At 41.8% G+C, this 20,339-nt stretch overlaps 2 protein-coding genes across 5 annotated transcripts in view; one reads left to right on the top strand and one right to left on the bottom strand.

Moving 5' to 3' along the window:
- Positions 1-5,578, top strand: part of TATDN1 (TatD DNase domain containing 1) — a 42,914-nt gene extending 37,336 nt beyond the window's left edge. For all 4 annotated transcript variants that reach the window (XM_002710766.5, XM_017341519.3, XM_070075476.1 and 1 more), the window contains 3 exons: positions 203-273; positions 1,849-1,975; positions 5,378-5,578. In XM_002710766.5, coding sequence (XP_002710812.2) covers positions 203-273; positions 1,849-1,975; positions 5,378-5,480 — 301 coding nt within the window. In that variant the 3' untranslated portion in view covers positions 5,481-5,578. The remainder of the gene's footprint in view (positions 1-202; positions 274-1,848; positions 1,976-5,377) is intronic.
- A 547-nt stretch (positions 5,579-6,125) lies between these two features.
- On the bottom strand, positions 6,126-20,269 carry RNF139 (ring finger protein 139). Its single transcript, XM_002710765.5, has 2 exons — positions 19,778-20,269; positions 6,126-8,201 (listed from the first exon to the last, which is right to left on the bottom strand). The coding sequence occupies exons 1-2, from the start codon at positions 19,956-19,958 to the stop codon at positions 6,379-6,381; spliced, it is 2,004 nt and encodes a 667-aa protein (XP_002710811.1). The 5' UTR covers positions 19,959-20,269; the 3' UTR covers positions 6,126-6,378.
- Between the last annotated feature and the right edge of the window lie 70 nt (positions 20,270-20,339).

Below are 20,339 nucleotides of genomic sequence, written 5' to 3'. Positions count from 1 at the left end.
TAGTGAGCCGTGGTATCAGCCCGAAATAGATCTTAATATGGATTCTGTGATGGATAAGAATGTGAGACTATTAAAGTAAATTGAAAACAAAATCAGTTTTGGGGTTTAGCTTTTTAATTTGTTTTAGACAGATTTATGATAAAGTTATTCATTAAATACTACTTCTTAAAATATATATATATATATATTTTTTCTTCTAAAGCTCACTGAAAACTGAGGCTAATTTGGAAGTTTTGAAGTCAATACCTACTGAAAAATTGATGATTGAGACAGGTAAGTTGATGTTTTCAAAATTTTATTAAACCATATCCCCATCCCTTAAAAAAAATAAAGCTAGAAAAGGAAATTTAACTTCAGGCTTACTGTTGAAGTGAACAAATATTTTAAAACAGCAAGGTCAACCTCAAGTTACACTTTTCATAAATCTTTGGGGGCTGTTACCAATTCAAGGAGAAATTATGCAAGTGATTTTTATTTTCAGTTATACACGTCTGGCCAGGCCTCAGCACTTCCCAAATGGGATGTCAGAATGTGAAAACTAAGGAGGTTGTAGTTAGGAATGTTTCATTAAACAAGCAGTCCTGACCAAAGCATTTCATTCACCTCAGGGTTTCAAAGTCTGTTCAAGAAATTCTTTAACACTTGTCTCTTTGTAATGGCTGAGTTCAGCAGCACTTTTAAAGTGGAAACATTTAAATCAAATTGTTTCAAAGAATTTTAGGATCTGTTGCTTCTTAAAACAAGATTAAACACTAAAACATTTATCTAAACTCTTAACGCAAGGTTCTCCTCATACAGTGGACTTCAAGAAAATCAAGACTGAGCCATTCTGAAGAAATGTTTTATTTCCTTGGGTAGTCATGCAAACTGAATGATTCAAAGTACAATACATGTAAATTGAGTAAGCCACTGTAATTCTTTTTTAGGTAGGTATTTAAAGCTACTGTTACACATTCAGTAGAGGCCATATAGAATTTAACTTCAGTATTTTCATGTTGTATTTCTTTTAGGCTTAGGTCTTTTTTATAAAACATTCTTTACATCAGCAACAATGTAGTAGAAAAAAGAAATTAAAGTGAGTCTTAGAAGGCATTTAAAATTCAGTATTTTAATCTTATGCTTTTTATTAGAACTGTTTTCTATGAAAATTAAAAATGAAAATCCTTTGTTAGTAAACAATTTGATTTAAATTAATTTTGTCATTTTGGAAGCTGAATCATGGCTTATAATTTAGAGGTTATATATTAGTTCAGAAAACCCTTTAAAAAATACCTTTGTTTCTGGGGCTGGTGCTGTGGCACAGTAGGTTAATCCTCTGTCTGCATTGCTGGCATCCCATATGGGCGCCAGTTCTAGTCCCGGCTGCTTCTCTTCCAATCTAACTCTCTGCTATGGCCTAGGAAAGCAGTGGAGGATGGCCCGAGTGCTTGGGCCCCTGCACCTGTGTGGGAGACCTGGAAGAAGTTCCTGGCTTCGGGGCCGGTGCCGCGGCTCACTAGGCTAATCCTCCGCCTGCAGCGCTGGCACACTGGGTTCTAGTCCCAGTCGGGGCACCAGATTCTGTCCCGGTTGCCCCTCTTCCAGGCCAGCTCTCTGCTGTGGCCAGGGAGTGCAGTGGAGGATGGCCCAAGTGCTTGGGTCCCTGCACCCGCATGGGAGACCAGGAGGAAGCACGTGGCTCCTGGCTTTGGATTGGCGCAGCAAGCCGGCTGTAGTGGCCATTTGGGGGTTGAACCAACGGAAAAAGGAAGACCTTTCTCTCTGTCTCTCTCACCGTCTAACTCTGCCTGTCATTAAAAAAAAAAAAAAAAAAAAAAAAAAAACCTTTGTTTCTTTGCTTAATTCCAGATGCGCCTTGGTGTGGTGTCAAAAGTACACACGCTGGATCAAAATTTATAAAAACCTCATTTCCCACAAAAAAGAAGTGGGAAAATGGACATTGCGTAAAAGACAGAAATGAACCCTGCCATATAATGTAAGTATTTGGCGTTCCTGGTCTTCAGAGTCATTAGTCAGATACCAGATGCCACTTTTTTTACAAAATGAACTGGGAAAAAAAAGGATTAAGGTTTTGTGAAATCCAGATGAGGTTCAGGTGAAAGATCATTTTAACCACAGTAATTTACAGCAACTGTGCTTGAATTGTTGTAGGTCAGCTCCTCTTTTCAGATTCTTATAACCCAAAGTGACTTTACTGCAGCACTGAGAATGCCGGTTTGATTCTGGTGATCTGTCATATGGCGGAAGGAGGAGCTGTGTGGTTGCCTTACCTCGTTGCACTTCTGTTCTCATGCAACTTCCATGCTCCCGTGTGTAGTAATCGGGAAGCCTTTGCAGACCTCTGATGCCATGACTATCTGCCTTTTAAATAATCTGCCGACTTGAATAAATCTAAGAAAAAGCACGTTTCGTTAAGCCTCAGAACACAGTGACAACTGATAGGATTTCCTTTTTCCACCAAAATAAAGGATCGAACTTCATGGAATTTTATTTCCTATTAAAAGCAGTTATTCAGAATATTTTTATTATAATTATGGCACATAAAATGTTATTATCCTTGTAACTCTCAAGAGCTATGAAGAAGGTTATAACAAACAGGAAAAATTGGTAGAAATCATTGCTGTGGGCACATATCCAATTTCTTGTTTGCACAGATCATTTAAATCTAAACTATATCAATCTAGTATGGTTTACCAGTTCAGAGAATTGGGCATAATTATAACAAATCATAAAACTATTAGATTCTGGATTCTAATAATTCCTTCCATATGTGCCATCTTTTAAAGTACTTTTTAACAGACAGAATATTAGATAAACCAGATCTAAAATTCACTAGGCAGAAAAGTGGAGAACTGTCATATAAAATTATATTTGAAAGGTTCTTTTCCTTTACTAGCATGCTAGCAATGGCAAAGACATGAACACTGAGTGATTTAAAACCCACAGGGTAAGGAATAGATTTACATCCTGGTTAGAAAAGATTCACTTGTAACTTTTATGAAATTATGAAGGGTACTTGCAAATTTAGTCAGGAGACAATAATTTTAAATAATTCTTTTAAGATCTAAGATATTAGAGAAAAGATACTGGTTTTTTGCTAGTTTAAAGGAAATAGTTACCAACAGTGTATCCAAGTCAATTTTCTGTACTACTTTAATCTTACGTAAAATTATAGCTGTTGACTTTGGCTTTACATTTGGTGGGCAGAATTTCAAGTTTTTTTTTTTTTTTATCTTAGTCTGTAAATCTTGAGTATCAACCAAGAGCTTAGAACCGATATTTCCAAGCTGAAAAATTTAAACCACATTTCTAAAATATATATGCCTCTAATGTAATGGTAATTACTAATTTGCAAGTTAATTCCTACTTAGAAAGTCATTTTATCAACCAACCTCTAGTCTGTTGAGTTTTACGTTTTAATTATTTATATGGAGGCCTTCCCTCCCCATTAGATTACCCAGTTTTTGAGACAGCCATTGTGGAGCCCCTGCACTGTTTAGGAAGGGTACAAGTGACTTAGGGGCTACACGGAAGAATCAAAGTATCCCTTGCCTTTGTCCTTACGCTGTGAATAGGTTTGTCGTGCTAGGCACTTTGGATAAGGCTCAGTGAGTCAGACAAGGATCCCTCCTGGAGCAAACAAGCAGATGACAGTCCGAGACGGTATTTTTCAGAGGCACGACTGTAACTGCGACCATAGGACATAGCAACTATCTGCCTTGGAGGCAATAGGAGAGAACTCTTTACTAAGGTGATATTTTCAGCTGTTTACCGAACACGACTGGGAATTGGGCCAAACACTGGGAGCAAAGGGTTTGGCTGGCCCAGGGGAACCATGAGTTTGGTGTGGCACAAAGTAGGATGCACTGGGTAAGCAGAAGAGAAGTCTCGGAAGGTAGAGTGAGCCCCGATTGTGAGAGCTCTTGAATGCCAACCTTAGTGGTTCCGATTTTATCAGGACCCAAAGGATTTTAAGCAGGGGAAGCATTTTGTTTTCTGTGAGCCTGGGTGGCAGGAACTGTATGTCTTGCAAGACTTTAAAACCTGTGCTTGGTGTAAAGTGCCACATTAAGCAAAAGCCACTAGATTTTCAGGAACAGCAAACTTCCTATTATTATTATTGTAGAATGATTGCAACTTTCCACCACTCAAGGTATGTGGAAATAGCTTAGGTGCTAAATAAATAGCTTAGGTCCAAACATCAGCATAAACTTTGTATTATCAAACATACTAAAACAGAATGTTCTACTCAGCACCAATGGACTTCTCATAAGCAATTTCTAAATATGAATAAAGTGGTTTTGTTATATAATGTTAGCAAAGCTGTTGTGAACTTTAAAACAGTATCATCAGAAGCACTATTTAAAATGAATTCAATTCTGAAAATTTTGTGGTTTACTAAGAAAAATGCTCTTCACTACATTAATTTGTCAGGGATTGACTTTAAACAGCTTTTCTTTCTTGCTTTTCACATATTTTAATTGCCAGATAACAAAAACATAGTAATCAGTTTGTTTACTATACACACCAGGCCAAGGCTTTTGTGTCACTAATACAGAATGACCACAATTCCAGTTCATCTTAAATTTCCATCCCTAATTTCTTTAGGTGTCCACATTTAAAATACCCATTATGGGAGCCAAAAGCTTGAGACAGAGAATATTAAAATGTTTAATTTTGACTTTGTAACTTTGTACTTCATGTATAAAAAACATTACCCATTTTAATACTGCTTGGAGACACTGCTGACAGTTATCCTTGTAGGCAGAAAAACTCAAGACGGACTCCTTGTATTCTGTCTCACAGAGAAAACAGTACTCACACAGATAGCTGGGTCTCCCACCAGGGCAAAACCATACCTTTTTCAAGTAAACCACTTCATTTGTTGTCATTGGCCTGCTCATGCAGCAGCCATTCTTGCTGTCTCTGAAGGCCTAGTTCTCCAAGCAGTGCCCTTCAAACCTTGGCTGCTTCTCCCCACGCCCCTTCAACTTACACTGTGATTCATTATACACATACATATGTAAATACAATGAAACCAAAAGCAACTGGACTTATATTAAGGCAATGTATATTTCCTTTTTTTCAACTATTCATGATAACCCACTAATGAATGTGACTAGTTTTAAAGGAAGAACTGGTTCCACTGTGTGAATTCCATGATTGAGGTGCTTATGTGAATTAGTAGTTTATTCCAATCTGGTTCTTGGCTCTTGGATAGTCCCAGAAATTCGTCTGTAATTTCTGGTAATGTTACATTTTTCTATTGATATTGCTGAAAACTAATAAAGCTTTGTTTAAAAGATTATTCTACACTTTTGAAACAGATACACACTTAGCAATTTTACCGTTCATGTTTGTTTTTGCTTTGTTTTAGTCAAATACTGGAGATAATGTCGGCGGTAAGAGATGAGGACCCGCTGGAATTAGCCAATACACTATATAACAACACCATTAAAATATTTTTTCCTGATATTTAATTGGCATGTGTCTTCCATTTTCCATCACATATGTGAAATTTCATGGTAAAACTTACTGTAAGTTTCAATAAAGAAATTCTCTGGAAATTGTTTAAAAAGGTATCACTGTACACCATCCTCCATTTTTACCCATAAAATAAGGTTGTTGTTGTTTTTTAATGTCATTTAATGCCTTAGTTTAAAACAATGAAAACACCCAACTATTTTCATTTTGTAATCTCTTCAAAAGTCTGAAAGGACAATTTTATGACAACACTGCAAAGAGAATGGCTAACAAATATGTTGATTTTTACATAAAAATTAAACAACACATTCTGGTTTCTATTAAAGTTTAGTTGAGATAGGCTTATTTCTCAACTTCTGAATCATGACTTTTGAACCCAGCTCAACCATACTGCTACTCAAATTTCAAAAAAAGGTTAATTGCTTCTGGCAGGGTACTCTTTTTCCTAGTTTTAAAATACTCTAGCATTTTCCCTCTGGTCCAAATTACTTATTTCCTAGACATTAATGTGATTCATCTTCCCACCATTTTAAAGAAAAACTAGGGCCCAGAGTTTGATACATCATATAATTTCATTGAGGAATCTTTGGCACAGTTGACGCACTGTATGGTTGTATCTATTAAAAAGCTATTTGTTCAAATTTTGTCATAAAAACGTGAAAACATTTTATTCTATGTACAATAATGTACACATATTTAAATAGGTCACCAAAGAGACCAGAAGTAATTAAAGAGGTATATTTACAGTAGCACATCACAGTAAACGGAAAACTATTCACAGATTCAACATTGATACTGTTTTTGTGCTTGGTTACACACTGAAGTGAGGCATATTACTCCATTCTGGGTGAACTGAATTTTAAACAAATACCTCAATGATTAGTAAATGCTGTTTTAATCAGTGTCATCATTAAATTCTTCAGCTGCTGCGTCTGTGTGTTGAAGCACTCCGTTTCTCTCTCTCTCAACCTCATCGTCACAATCTGTACTGTCACCCTCGTTCAGTTCCCTGTCAGATTCAGCAGCAGCTTCTCCTGCAGCTTCCTCGGGATTTTGATTCTCATTGGGTGCGATAAATCCATTGTTGTTGGATACATCTGAATTATCCTTGATGTCATCTTCGATGTACACTTTTTGGTGGCACATTGGACAAGTGTCTTGAATGTACAGCCATTTCCGAAGGCATAGTGCGTGGAAATAATGATTGCATGGTGTAATACGAGCAGATGTTGTAAATTCATGGTAGCAGATTGCACATACATCATCTATTTCTTGCAAGCGGCTCCCTTTTATTTCAGGAAGTGAGTTAATTTTCTTAACAGCAGTCCTACGATTCATGAATGTCTTCCAGCCATTTTTTGCTTGTAAGTAGATGTTAAAATACGCGTGTAGGCACATCATACAGGCCCGAATTTTACTTCCTGACTCAAACATCATAGTATAAGCCCCATTTCCAAACATTACTACTCCAAATATAAATTCGATAATATTGCCTGTTGAACGAACATAGTAGACATAATCATCCAGCTTTTCCCAGAGGACATTATAGTAGCCATCGATCATGAATAGTGTATACACAGTGAGAGAAACAATCACTTTCAAGCAGAGTTCCACACAAAAGGCTGTAACCGCGAACAACCAAGTATTGAGTGCATAGTGATGCCAAAGAACATAACTGAGTAAAACTGGAAGAATAAACAGGCAAGCAGAGACAAACAGCACAGGAAAATGTCGGCGAAAAGATGACACATGAGAGGCACTGAGAGACATTAACACAGGGTCTGTCATTCCATGGATGAAATGCAGGACTGCAGTTAATAAAAGGCACATGTTTCTACTCAAGCGAATAAGTCTCTCTTCTGGTCTGAGCCCACTTAAACCAGTCTGAAGCGCCAAAATAAAAAACAAAACAGGTGCCACAAAACCAAGCCGCCTGTCGTCTTCTTCAGTTGATCCGATGAAGGCCAATATTCCAAGGCCCAGATAATGAGCTATTGAGGAAATGACAGCACTCATGCCCAGTACAGTTAGCGTCGAATCACATCCACTAATTATAAGATTACAAATGAGGTCCCAGAAATCATCCCGAGATAGAAAGAAGGAATCAGTTTCATTTGCCATCCTCAAAATGTACATTAACACTGTAGCCTGAGCTGTAATCCTTGTGAGCCAAAAGACTCGAAGTATATCTGGGAAACGAATCCTCTTCCATGTGTCCTCCATCAGTAGCTGTAATCCATAAATTCGATACATGTGCCTCACTAAAAGATAAACATAGCGTGTGGAATAATAGAACCACTTAAGTTTCACTACCAAGACAAGCACTGTATTTAATATGAGAATCAAGGAAGAAGCAAAAACTAAAGTCTCTCTGATGTGTAATGGTAGCTCTGTGATTAAGCCTATTACAGGAACCAAGAGGTCCAAAATAATTAGCTGCGAATGGATGGAATGAATCTGGAGTAGTGTAATGTATCCAATCCCAAATGTTAGTTGCAGAAGGATGATGGCCATCCACAGCGAGGGCCCTTTCCGAGGAAGCAGCTCAATTTCAAAAGCTGATGTGTTGTAGGCACCTTCATAGAAGTCAATGTGCAAAGCAGCGTAGTAATTCACCAGCACTGCAGACGTTACTAACAGAAAGGTTGAGCTGTACATGTAAAACTTGAAAAGTGATCGCTGGGACAAGATCAGAACAATACTGGATACAAAGATACCTACAAAGAAAAAAGAAAAGGTCATTTGAATGAAATATTTTTAAGAATGGTTTTCCATTAGTACTTACATTCTTTGATATTCTTCCTTTAATTATGAACATTCTCAAAGATATGAACATTAAGCCTAAAGACAATTTAGGCTGAAAGGGCAGAAGTTCTGTAAAGTCAGAGTTCAACAGGACAGACCAAATTATTTTTTAAAAAATCTCAATCCTTATTTTCTAATTTCCAAAGTAATTCAACTAATACTGTATGTCTAGGCACCCAATTACTAAACTATCTTTATTCAAGACAAACTGGTAGTTATACATCCATTTTAACATATTTCAAAACATGCCAACTGTAATTCCACAATCATTAAATTTGTGGAATTAAATATATTTTGAAATTTAAAATAATTTATCAAAAAACATTAATTAAAAATCCAAATGGAAAGCATTTGTTCCTATTAAGTCTTAGAATTCTTCATTATAAAGTGTTTTTTGGGAAATCAAGTTTACGTGTTTAAGTTTATTTTGTTTGAAAAGCAGAGAGAGCTCTTCCAGCCTATGGTTCACTCCCGAAACATCCAGAAGAGCCAGGGCTGGGCCAGGGTGAGAAAGGAGCTGGCAACTCAATCCTGGCTCTCCCAGGTGGGTGAGGTGGACCCAAGCACTTGGGTCATCACCTGCTGCTCAGGGGATGCATTGGCAGGGAGCAGGACTGCAAGCAGAGTCCCGGGGCTGGAAACAAGCTCTCCCATATGGGATGTGGGCGAGCCAAGCAGCCTTTTAACCACTGTGCCGACACCACCCAAACATTTAAGTGTTATACTTCCACGTAATTCCTCCTTTTCTGCAAACTGTGAACTTGTATCAGCTCTTTTTTCTGCTCCTTAAATTTGAGCATTCTCTAAATGTCCAAATTCAATCTTTTTTCTCTACATACTTCCCTTCAGATTTGAGAAATGCCCTCCAAGTTCCCCGAGTCTTATTTCTTCAAGCAGCCAACCATTCTTACTGTTCTTCAAATCACAAAAGGAAAATTCAGAAACCAAAACATGGTGAGCAGAAATGGTACTAACTCTCCCCCTCCTCTACTCCATCCCTAACCAATCTCAACAGTCTAATGATGTGTATCCAGCCTGACTTTTCTCTGTGCTCTGACAAAAAACATACTTTTTTGTTTTTGTTTTGTTTTTTTTTGTTTTTTTTGACAGGCAGAGTGGACAGTGAGAGAGAGAGACAGAGAGAAAGGTCTTCCTTTGCCGTTGGTTCACCCTCCAATGGCCGCCGCGGCCGGCGCGCTGCGGCCGGCGCACCGCGCTGATCCGGTGGCAGGAGCCAGGAGCCAGGTGCTTTTCCTGGTCTCCCATGGGGTGCAGGGCCCAAGCACCTGGGCCATCCTCCACTGCACTCCCTGGCCACAGCAGAGAGCTGGCCTGGAAGAAGGGCAACCGGGACAGAATCCGGTGCCCCAACCGGGACTAGAACCCGGTGTGCCGGCGCCGCTAGGCGGAGGATTAGCCTAGTGAGCCGCGGCGCCGGCCAAAAAAACATCCTTTTTAAAGTGAGATTACAGGCCGGTGCCGTGGCTCACTAGGTTAATCCTCCGCCTTGCGGCACCGACACACCAGGTTCTAGTCCCGGTTGGGGCGCCGGATTCTGCCCCGGTTGCCCCTCTTCCAGGCCAGCTCTCTGCTGTGGCCAGGGAGTGCAGTGGAGGATGGCCCAAGTGCTTGGGCCCTGTACCCCACGGGAGACCAGGATAAGTACCTGGCTCCTGCCATCGGATCAGCGCGGTGCGCCGGCCGCAGCGCGCCGGCTGCGGTGGCCATTGGAGGGTGAACCAATGGCAAAGAAAGACCTTTCTCTCTGTCTCTCTCTCTCACTGTCCACTCTGCCTGTCAAAAAAATAAATAAATAAAGTGAGATTACAACAAGCACATTATTGTCCAACTATCAACTGTAGGAATGACATCGAAATACTCATTTAGTTCCACTCCGACATTAAACTGCAAAACTCAAAAGTTCTAAAGCTCAATCTGCCTTACCAAAACCAGCTTGCTTTGTGATTTCCAATTTCAGTTAAGGTAAGTACCATTATTCTTCTCCAGGGTACTTCTACTCCCAGCCCAGACCCTCAATTTTTGCCAACTAGTTGCCAAGTTCTACTAACACCTGTATCTCCCTTTTCTTAGTGACACCAACTAGTCAATCTGCCTCTAAAAGCTCACTTTATCCAAATCTATATTTAAGCCAAACTGCCTTTCTTCATTTTTCTGTTCAAAATGCATAATCCCAAGCTCTGAAATTACCATCAGCTATAACTTCCTTGTCCTGGCATTAAAAGGATCCAATTTGCTTTAAAGTGTTATTCCTTTCCAAAACACACACACCAACAATGTGCCAGACTGCTTCCCAAACATATTCCCTTTATTGTCATTACACATTTATATTCTCTCTTCTCAGCAGAGGGGCCCAGCAACTTCCCAAATTCATCCAAATGCCTGACTGTCCCCTGCAGAGACCCACCTGTGTGCCTGCTGTTGCTCCAGCACACCTTCAGACCTTAGTGAAACACTCACCACTGGAGGACTAACCCCCACTTTAGTCTGTGGGTTATCTGAGCACACAGCATCTACCCTACTATATACAATGTGTCCCTAACAGCAGGCAAGGATCCTACTTTGTTCATCAGTGGATCCTACAATATTGTGTACAATTAGTATTCACTGGGGAAATAAATGTTACAACAGGATGTTTTTAAAGGTAATCACCCAAGACAGCCTACTTGAAAAACGAAGCCTACAAAGGCGAGAGACAGCACTGAGACAGCAGTCTGGAGTACATAAAAAGTGACAAACTCCAAAGTGAACATCGATCTAGCCACCTTACTTAGCATGTAACCAAGAAAGACGCTCATTTCAGTAGAGACAGAGTTCCTTTAAGTGATGACTTTGCCCATGGACTTAAAAATGCATCCTGTTCCAAAGTATTGGGTCATTTGTGAAAAGTAGGACAAAAGGACAAAAACCACTGGAAGATACACAGTAAGTAAACACTGCTAGCATGGCATACACTTGTTTTAATTCCTAACCCAAACTGGGTTTGTGGGGCTCTTAAATTTTTCTTTATACTCATGTTTCTACCTTTGAAATGCGGAAAGAACTGGCTCTCACTTTAGAGAAAAAAAAAAAGCAACTTCCCAAGTACTAAATCTCCATAGCATTGTTCTCTCTCTGGCCTTTAGGCAGTATCATTCATAACATCAAAGCTTTGTTGTATTTTTCACAACTTTTGACATGAAACACTTTTTTGATATTTACTCTGAAGGTCTAAGATATAATAAGGCCCAGGGAAAGATTTTCTCTTTGGGAGTTAGGAGTAACCTGCTTAAGGAATTAAGGGAATACATAAATGTTGCTTTATAAACAACAACAACAAACCTCAGAACACAAGAGAACAGAAGTAAGTGAAATTACAACTCAGAGATCTTAGTCCAATTCTCTAGTGATTAGACAGTTTTACCAAAGTTCTCAAGGCAGAAAGAGGCAGGCATCAGAATCAATTCAGGAGCTTTGAAACTATATATGAACTCAATCCATCAGTATAATCAGGGCCTTTTCAATTTGGATTACCCCAAACAAATAAAAAGCAAAGAGGAAAAAAAACCAAACAGGCATGCTTGTTACACAACCAAGTGCTTAACTCTTTTATGTGAAAAGCCTACTCATATCCTTAACCTATTCTGGGAATTTAAGATAAAAATTAGGAGGAAATAGGGGGCCAGCACTGTGGTGTAGTGGGCTAAGCCTCCGCCTGCAGTGCCAGCATCCCATATGGATGCAGATTCGTGTCCTGGCTGTTCCTCTTCCGATCCAGTCTTTGCTTATGGCCTGGGAAAGCAGTAGAAGATGGCCCAAGTGCTTGGGCCCCTGCACTACATGGCAGATCTAGAAGAAGCTCCTGACTCTTGGTTTCGGATCAGCCCAGCTTCAGCCATTGCGGCCATTTGGGAAGCAAACCAGCGGATGGAAGACCTCTCTCTCTGTCTCTCCCTCTCTGTAACTCTGCCTCTCAAATAAATAGATAAATCTTAAAAAAAAAAAAAAAAAAAAAAAAAAAAAAGGAAATAGGACATAATATTTACAATTCTACAGGTACCTTAAATACCTTTAATACAATCTAATCAGTGGAAAAACATTTCCTTACCCAACAGCATGAACATGGAGAATCAGGTCCAGCACTGTGGCATTGCAGAGTAAAGCCACCACCTGGGATGCTAGCATCCCTTGTGGACTCAGATTCAAGTCCAGGCGGCTCCACTTCCCATTCAGTTCCCTGCTAACTGCCTGGGAAACGGCAGGAGACGGCTCAACTCCTTGGACCCCTCCACCTACATGGGAGACTCAGGTGAACCTCCTGGCTCCAGACAGAGCCAGCTCCGGCCTTTGTAGCCATTTGCAAAGTGAACTAGCAGATGGAAAATTCTCTCTCTCTCTCTCTCTTTCTCCCACCTCTAACTCTGCCTTTCAAATAAACAAATAACAATAACAAAGTATAACAAATAACTAATAACAATAATAAAGTAGTAAAAAAGATGGAGAATCACAGAAGCAAATATTACTACCTTACTCCCAAGGGAGCCCTAAACAACAAAATTTAGGGCAAAATAAATAAAGTGTCTTGAAATGCTGTACTTATCTGTTGACACATGGGTAAATAAATTACAACAGATTTTATATCAAGCTAATTTTGGGCAAAAAAATATATTCTAAATATTTCACTAATAAAGTTGAAGTTTTGCTTTTAAACTAAAATTGTAACAAGTATTTTTATTAAAAATACATGAACATGGATTTTTTTTAAAAGATACATTCAATGAAGAGTTAGCCCAATATTTCTAGTCACTGTCTCCCCTATGTGTATATCATGAAATGTATATTTGGTCTTTGTGCAGATTCTGAACATACAGCTCCTAAAATCTTTGGAATCTGGAGTGACAAGTCTCTTGTATGCTAAAAGATGACTGGTGGCTCCTGGACAGCTTCAGAATGGGGGCTGGGTGCCAGGGAACCCAATCACATGATCAGGGGTTTAGAACTTCCAGACTCATTCCCATCACCCACCCTTGAGGATGGGAGAGGGGCTGAAGGTTGAGTTGAGGAAGCAAGGGCCAATGATGTAATCATTCATGCCATAAAAAAACACAAGACTGAGTTTTTTTTTTTTTAATTTTTTTTTATTTACTTGACAGAGTTATCAGTGAGAGAGAGAGACAGAGAGAAAGGTCTTCCTTCCGTTGTTTCACCCCCCAATTGGCCGCTACGGCCAGAGCTATGCTGATCCGAAGCCAGGAGCCAGGTGCTTCGTCCTGGTCTCCCATGCGGGTGCAGGGCCCAAGCACTTGGGCCATCCTCCACTGCCTTCCCGGGCCACAGCAGAGAGCTGGACTGGAAGAGGAGCAACCGGGACTAGAACCCAGCACCCATATGGGATGCTGGCGTCGCAAGGTGGAGGATTAACCAAGTGAGCCACGGCACTGGCCCCAAGACTGAGTTTTGAGAGTTTCCCATAGTGCTGTGCACATGGAGGCTCCTGGACAGTGTGGAGTGTCCAAAGAGGGCACTCCTTCTCCGTCTTCACCTTGCCCTGTACAACTTTGCCACTGGCCACTCACCCGTGTCCTCTGTAACAGCCTTTACAATAAATGGGCAGGGGCCAGTGCCATGGCACAATGGTCTAAGCCGCCACCGACATCCCATATGGTTCAAGTCCCAGCTGTCCACTTCTGATCTAGCTCCCTGCTCATGCGCCTGGGAAAGCGGTGGAGGATGGACCAAGTCCTTGGGTGCCTGCACCCACATGGGAGACATGGATGAAGCTCCTGGCTCCTGGTTTCAGTCTGGCCCAGCCCAGACCATTGCAGCTATTGGGGAGTGAACCAGCAGATGGAAGATCAATCTCTCTCTCTCTCTCTCTCTCTCTGACTCTCATCCCTGTAACTCTGCCTTTCAGGTAAATAAATGAATCTTTAAAAAATAATAAAATAAATAGGCAAATGTAAGTAAAATGTTTCCCTGAGTTCTGTGAGCTGCTCTAACAAATTAAGTGAACCCAAACAGGGAGTTCTGGGACTGCAAATTCACAGCCAGCTGGTCAGGTTAGAAGCATGGACCACATCTGTGCATGGTACTGGCCTCTGGAGGGGAACAGTTCTGTGAGACTGTACTCCACCCTATGGAATCTGACACCATCTCCAGGTAGGCAGTGTCAGAACTGCATTTAATTGGAGAACACCCAGCTGGTTCCACTGAAGCTGCAGAGTTGGTTGCTGGTGGGGGAAATCCCCACACACATTTTTTTGAAGACCAGAGGTCTGAATTAATGCTATGAGAACAGGAAAAGCACTGTGGTGTCCACCCCCCCACCCCAGTATCATTTTAGCTTACCAGCACCAAAGAGGTAGAAATACTACACATTTCTTATATATTCTGACAAATTAGTAAACACATATTCATACATACTTTTTACTCAAAGAGGATCTCACTATATTATATATATTTTATATGATATATATATATATATATATATTAAAGATTTATTGGCCATCTCTCACTGCTTTCCCAGGTCATAACAGAGAGCTGGATCAGAAGTGGAGCAGCCAGGACTCAAACCAGTATCCATATGGGATGCCGGTACTGCAGGCGGCAGCTTTACCCATTATGCCACAGTGCCAGCCCCCCTATATTATATTTTTTAACCTTTTATTTAAAATTTATTTTTCTAAAACAGAGCATCTTCCCACTTATATCAACATTAAGGTTCTTCTGTGAATTGCCATTTTATCATTTGCTCATTCATCTAGGGAGTTTTTTCCCTGAATTGTGACATTTAAAAATATTCTGAATATAAATTCTTTCACAACTATAGGTAATGCAAATAACTGCCAGGTTTATAGCTATCTTTTCACTTTTTTTGGATGCTGCCTTTGGATTTAGCAGAGGTTTTTAATATCATTCATCATTTGTTTTATATTTCTTTTTTTTAAAGATTTATTATTTATTTGAAATTCAGAGTTACACAGAGAGAGAAGGCAGAAAGGTCTTCCATCTGATGGTTCACTCCTCAATTGGCGGCAACGGCCGGAGCTGCACTGATTCAAAGCAAGGAGCCAGGAGCTTCTTCCGTGTCTCCCATGCAGGTGCAGGGGCCTAAGGACTTGGGCCATCCTCTACTGCTTTCCCAGGCCTTAGCAGAGAGCTGGATCGGAAGTGGAGCAGCCGAGTCTCAAACCAGCGCCCAGGACCCATGTGGGATACTGGCGCTTCAGGCCAGGGCATTAACCCGCAAGCGCCAGCCCCTGCTTTTATATTTCTTTAAAGAATTGTCTCCCCTACTCTAAAGTTGAAACCAAAAAGAAGCTATTATATTTTCTTCTAAAAATGTAAAGCACTGTGATTCACATGCAGGTAATCATTCACTTAGAATGGACTATTTATACAGACATGAGGAGATAATTTTTTCCCATATGAATAAATGGCCACTAACTGAGCAATCTCTGTTCCCTCAATGTACTTCAGTTCCACCTCTGAAACATCGCAGCTTCTCCGTGTACACTGGTGGCCTGTTTCTAGGCTTCCGTATTTTGTACTAGTATCCATCTGCCTCTCCCAGTTGTTCTCAACCCGGATTAGATTTTGCTCCCCCACCCCCACTCCTACCCATGGAGGGCATTTGGCAATATCTAGAGACAGTTCTGGCTGTCATAATTGGGGGGATGGGTCAGGGTGCTACTGGTATCTAGCAGGTAGAGGACAAAGATGCTGCTGAAAGTCCTACAAAGTGTAGGAGAGCATCCTACCCCTCCAGCAAAGAATTACCCTGTCCAAAAATGTCAACAGCGCCACTGCTGAGAAGCCCAGTGTCTCCCTATGCTAATGCTACTTCTGATTCATTTTGATTTTTCACTTTACAGGTTTTCTCAAATCTTTCTACAGTACCAAACATAACTTTAAGAAGTCTATCATTTGATCTAATTAAATGGCCAGATTCCCATGTAATACATACTCAGGTTAAAGTTCGCTATTTTGTTGTTTCCAATAATGCTGTAATGAATGTCCTTGCCCATAGTCTTTGTACAATTCTATAGTCCAAATCCCTAAGCTGGAACTGTGAGTCAAAAGGTATACAATAAATGCTAAATAAAATTCAATCTAGAGCAGCATAATGCTGAATTAGTGAATTTAAATCCAAGGCAGAAAATGCAAGCACAGGAGTTTGTTTTAATGACACCAAATAAGTTTTTTTTTTTTTTTAATGTTTATTTTCATTGACTTGAAAGGCAGAGGGAGAGTGAGATATCAATCTTCTGTCTGCTGGTTCACTCCCCAAATGCCTAACAACTAGGCCTGGGCCAGGCCAAAGCCAGGTACCATTTCCATCTGGGTCTCCCATGTGGGTGTCAGGGACCAAGTACTTGAGCCATTATCTGCTGCCTCCCAGGAGTCATTAGCAGGAACTAGACTGGAACTAGAATAGCTGGGACTCGAACCAGCACTCCAATATGGGCTATGGCCATCCCAAGGGGTGCCTTAACCTGCTACGCCACAAGGCCCAATCCAGTGCCAAACCATTTTACATGGAAATTATGTAGTCTACCAAAATTGTATAAATTTACCTATTTCAAATAGGTAAAATGCCAAACTTCTTCCAAATCAAACAATGAATTCTTCACCAATCTGATAAGTAAAATTTTGTTTTGACTGCATTTCTTTAATTACAAATGAAGCTAAGTACTTTTTCTCTTGTTTATTGACTTCTGCATTTTGTTTATTGTGAATTGCCAGGCCTATTTTTCTATGGAAGTATAAGGTTTTCCTATTGAATAAGAAATCACATATGATACAATGATTTCCCCCTTGACTTGTCTTTTCTAAGGATTTTTTAAATTATGCCATAAAAATGTTTTCATTTTTATGTACTCAAATTTATCAGATTTTCCCTTGTAATTTCTGCATCTTATTTTATGTCTTAGAAAGTCCTTTCCCACCTAGATGAATTATCACCATATGAGTAATACTATTAAAGCAAACGCCTATGCTTGCACTTTCTGGATTTAAAATTGCTGATTCAGCATTTTGCTGCTTTGGGTTGAGTTTCATTTAGCATTTAACAACTCCTTAGAAACAACTTTATGTTCTAATCTGTATCTTGTACAATTCTGTTTGAATCTCCAAAATGAAATGCTTTATTTTCTGACCTACTTAAATCTCAAATTAGTTTGATGGCAAATGAGAATACAATTGTAGCACCTCTTTGTAGTCAGGGGAAATAAATACTTTAAATACTATAAATAAAATTGGTAATACTTTTATACAGATAGATTTCCATTTTTACAAATTAACTTTAAAGAAAAGGGTGAGGTTGACACCATTGAGTATAACAGTAGTTCTAGGAAGTCTCCAACTACAAAAACATTAACCTGGCAGAAAATTAATTTCAATATCTATTGGGACCTTTTGCATATGAAACTATCACTTTTAATAACATATTCATTTTAGGGTGAATTATTTTATTACTAACACGAGTTTTTTTATTTTTATTCTCAAATATTTGAAAAGTTAGCATAATTACACTGGTACAGTATAAGTAACATATTTGGAAACTTTCATATTTTTAAAAAAATCAAACCTAAACAATATTCTAGAATCAAAATTTTGAAATAAACAGCATCAAAATCTTGGAGATGCTATCATAAGAACATGTAGTCTGAAGTGACTCGTTAAAATATTTTTAAAAAGCTAACAAGTTTATTAAGAGCTAACACATATCCAAAAGTGCTCTTTTAAGAGATTACATTTCTACTCATTTATTGTCCAAACATCCTGTGAGATGGTAAAGAAAACGAAGTCACAGAGCATGTAAGTCACTCCCCTTAAGTCCCGTTCTTTAAAATTGTCAAATAAACGTCCGTGACTTATTACAAAAAACAAGAAGCATGGAGAATACAAGGAGACACCAGACTGCTTTGTTCAGTGTCGTTAAACTACACATGGCTTAACTGGGGAAAATACTCCCTGTCCTGGAAGGGAAAAGCTCAACAGGGCACTGCACTGAAGACCAGGTCCCCAAGGGATTCTGCGACTGCAGACTGCAATCAGTATGCCCTCAGAACACTCAAGGAGTGGCTGTGCTGTTTCTGGAATGAATATGCAGAATCCTCCTAGCAGTCCCATCCTGGCCACGAATCCCGGTGATGAGCACACACTCGCAGGGTTAAGTAAGAGCAGCGGGAACTCGGTAGCGACGGGTTGCTGAGAAGTCTGGTGCTACAGAACGCCAAGTTCACGTCTCTCAGTTTTGAAACCCAGCACGTGATCTTTACTACACCATCATGTACCTGGATCACAGCGCCCGGAGGAGGGAGCTGATCCACAACTGATGTCCACAGGGTTTTGAAGTCCAGGCTGACAATTACCTACCCACGGGGTATCAGAACACTGACCCCTGGGACGCTCAGGGTCCCGATCCGTAAAGTGAGGAGAACACCGCTCACCTCCAAGGAATGCCTGAAGGTTAGGTCAGACAGCACCAGCGCCAGTGCTGTGCGACAGCAGACAACTGTGGGACAGTCGCTTACTGCTGAGAATAAAATTCAGCTTTTATTGCCACTCCTTCGCCTTAGGAATACAGCAACAGATGGCTGCTAATTCCGAAAAGCTTGCTAAGGACCCCACCACCAGCCAGCGCTCATTCACACTTCAAAAGCTCCAGCCTACCAGCCTGATCGCAACAGTGACCTCATCGACAACATTTGCCAGTTTGCAATGCCTTAGAAAACATTCTTGTACACATCAATGCCTCTCACGCCGGGCGTGCAAGTGAAGATGGAGACCTTTCCAATACTCCATCCATATGCAACAAAGACAACGATCTCCCGGGTGGAATTCTGCAAGTGTTTCCTACTTGCCAGCCAACACTGTAACATCACGTCGAACGCCTTTTCGTTTATTCACGGAAAACGGAAGATCTCGTTATTAGTATCGCCTTTCTCGGGAGGATTTTTGGTAACGGTTCCAAGGTCTGACATTCAGAGCCTCGGCTGGGATGTCACCACTGACCGCAGACTCTCCGCGATCCTGTGGACCCGCGGGTGCGGCACAAGGGACCGCACGGGCACTCTGAATTTTTCGGGGGTGGGGGGGGGACGGAGGTCCACGCCTTGGCGCAAGTCCAAGGTCACGCACGGCGCGACAGGGACAAGCAGAGCGGCTTTCCCAAGGCTGCCGCACAGGACACGGTCGGTCAGCACTCAATCCCCAGGAGAAACTGCAGGTTCACACACCCCTGGCTCTCCCGCCGCCCACACGCAGGCTGGCGGCGAGGACCGCGCCGCTGTCACCTCCGAGACGAGTACCACCTCCTCCACGTCCCACCCTGCAAAGACGGCCCCGTGGGGAATCGAACCGTGGTCCCCAAAGACACACATTCCCACACACACGCGGAGCACGGGCTGCGCGCGGCTGCCCCGCGCCCCGGGGCACGTCGCGGGCCGCACAGCAGTTCAGGGCGCAGGCACCCCGGTCCCCTTACCAAGGAGCCGGAGGAAGATCTGGAGCACGATGCACAACCCGCTTTGGCTGGAATCGTAGTAGGAGTTGAAGATGGCGTCGATGATGTAGAGGCAGGGCACCCGGAGCGCCACTTCGAGCGCCGCACAGACCTGCTGGTGGGCCATCCGCACCTGCAGCTGCGGGGGCCCCACAGCCGCCATGAGCCGCTGCCACACCGGGGCTGGGCGGGCCGGGCAGGGCCGCGCGGGGCAGGGCCCGGGACCGCGGCCGGGGGCGGGGGCTCGGCGGGTGTCTCCGCCCCGTCCGCCCTCCCCTTCTGTCTCCCTCACGGCCCGCCCCGCCGCCCGCTCGCGTCTCTCGAGCTGGAGCAGGCGGCGGAGGCGGCGGCGGCGGCGGCAGCGGCGGCGGCGGCTCCCCGGGAGGTCTCTGGGTGTCGGTGTTTCCGGCAGCCTATGGTCTGGCTCCTCCTCCCTCCACCGCCTCCCCCGCCCGGGGAGCCACCATCTTGACCCCGCCTGCCTCGGCCTCTGCCTCAGCCGCTGTTGCTAGGCCGGCAGGCTGCGCCCGCGGTCACGCGAGAC

This window comes from Oryctolagus cuniculus, chromosome 6 (assembly GCF_964237555.1).
Source record: "Oryctolagus cuniculus chromosome 6, mOryCun1.1, whole genome shotgun sequence".
Lineage (NCBI taxonomy): Eukaryota > Metazoa > Chordata > Mammalia > Lagomorpha > Leporidae > Oryctolagus > Oryctolagus cuniculus.
The sequence above is the reverse complement of the archived record's forward strand: the minus strand, read 5'-3'. Positions and strand labels throughout refer to the sequence as shown.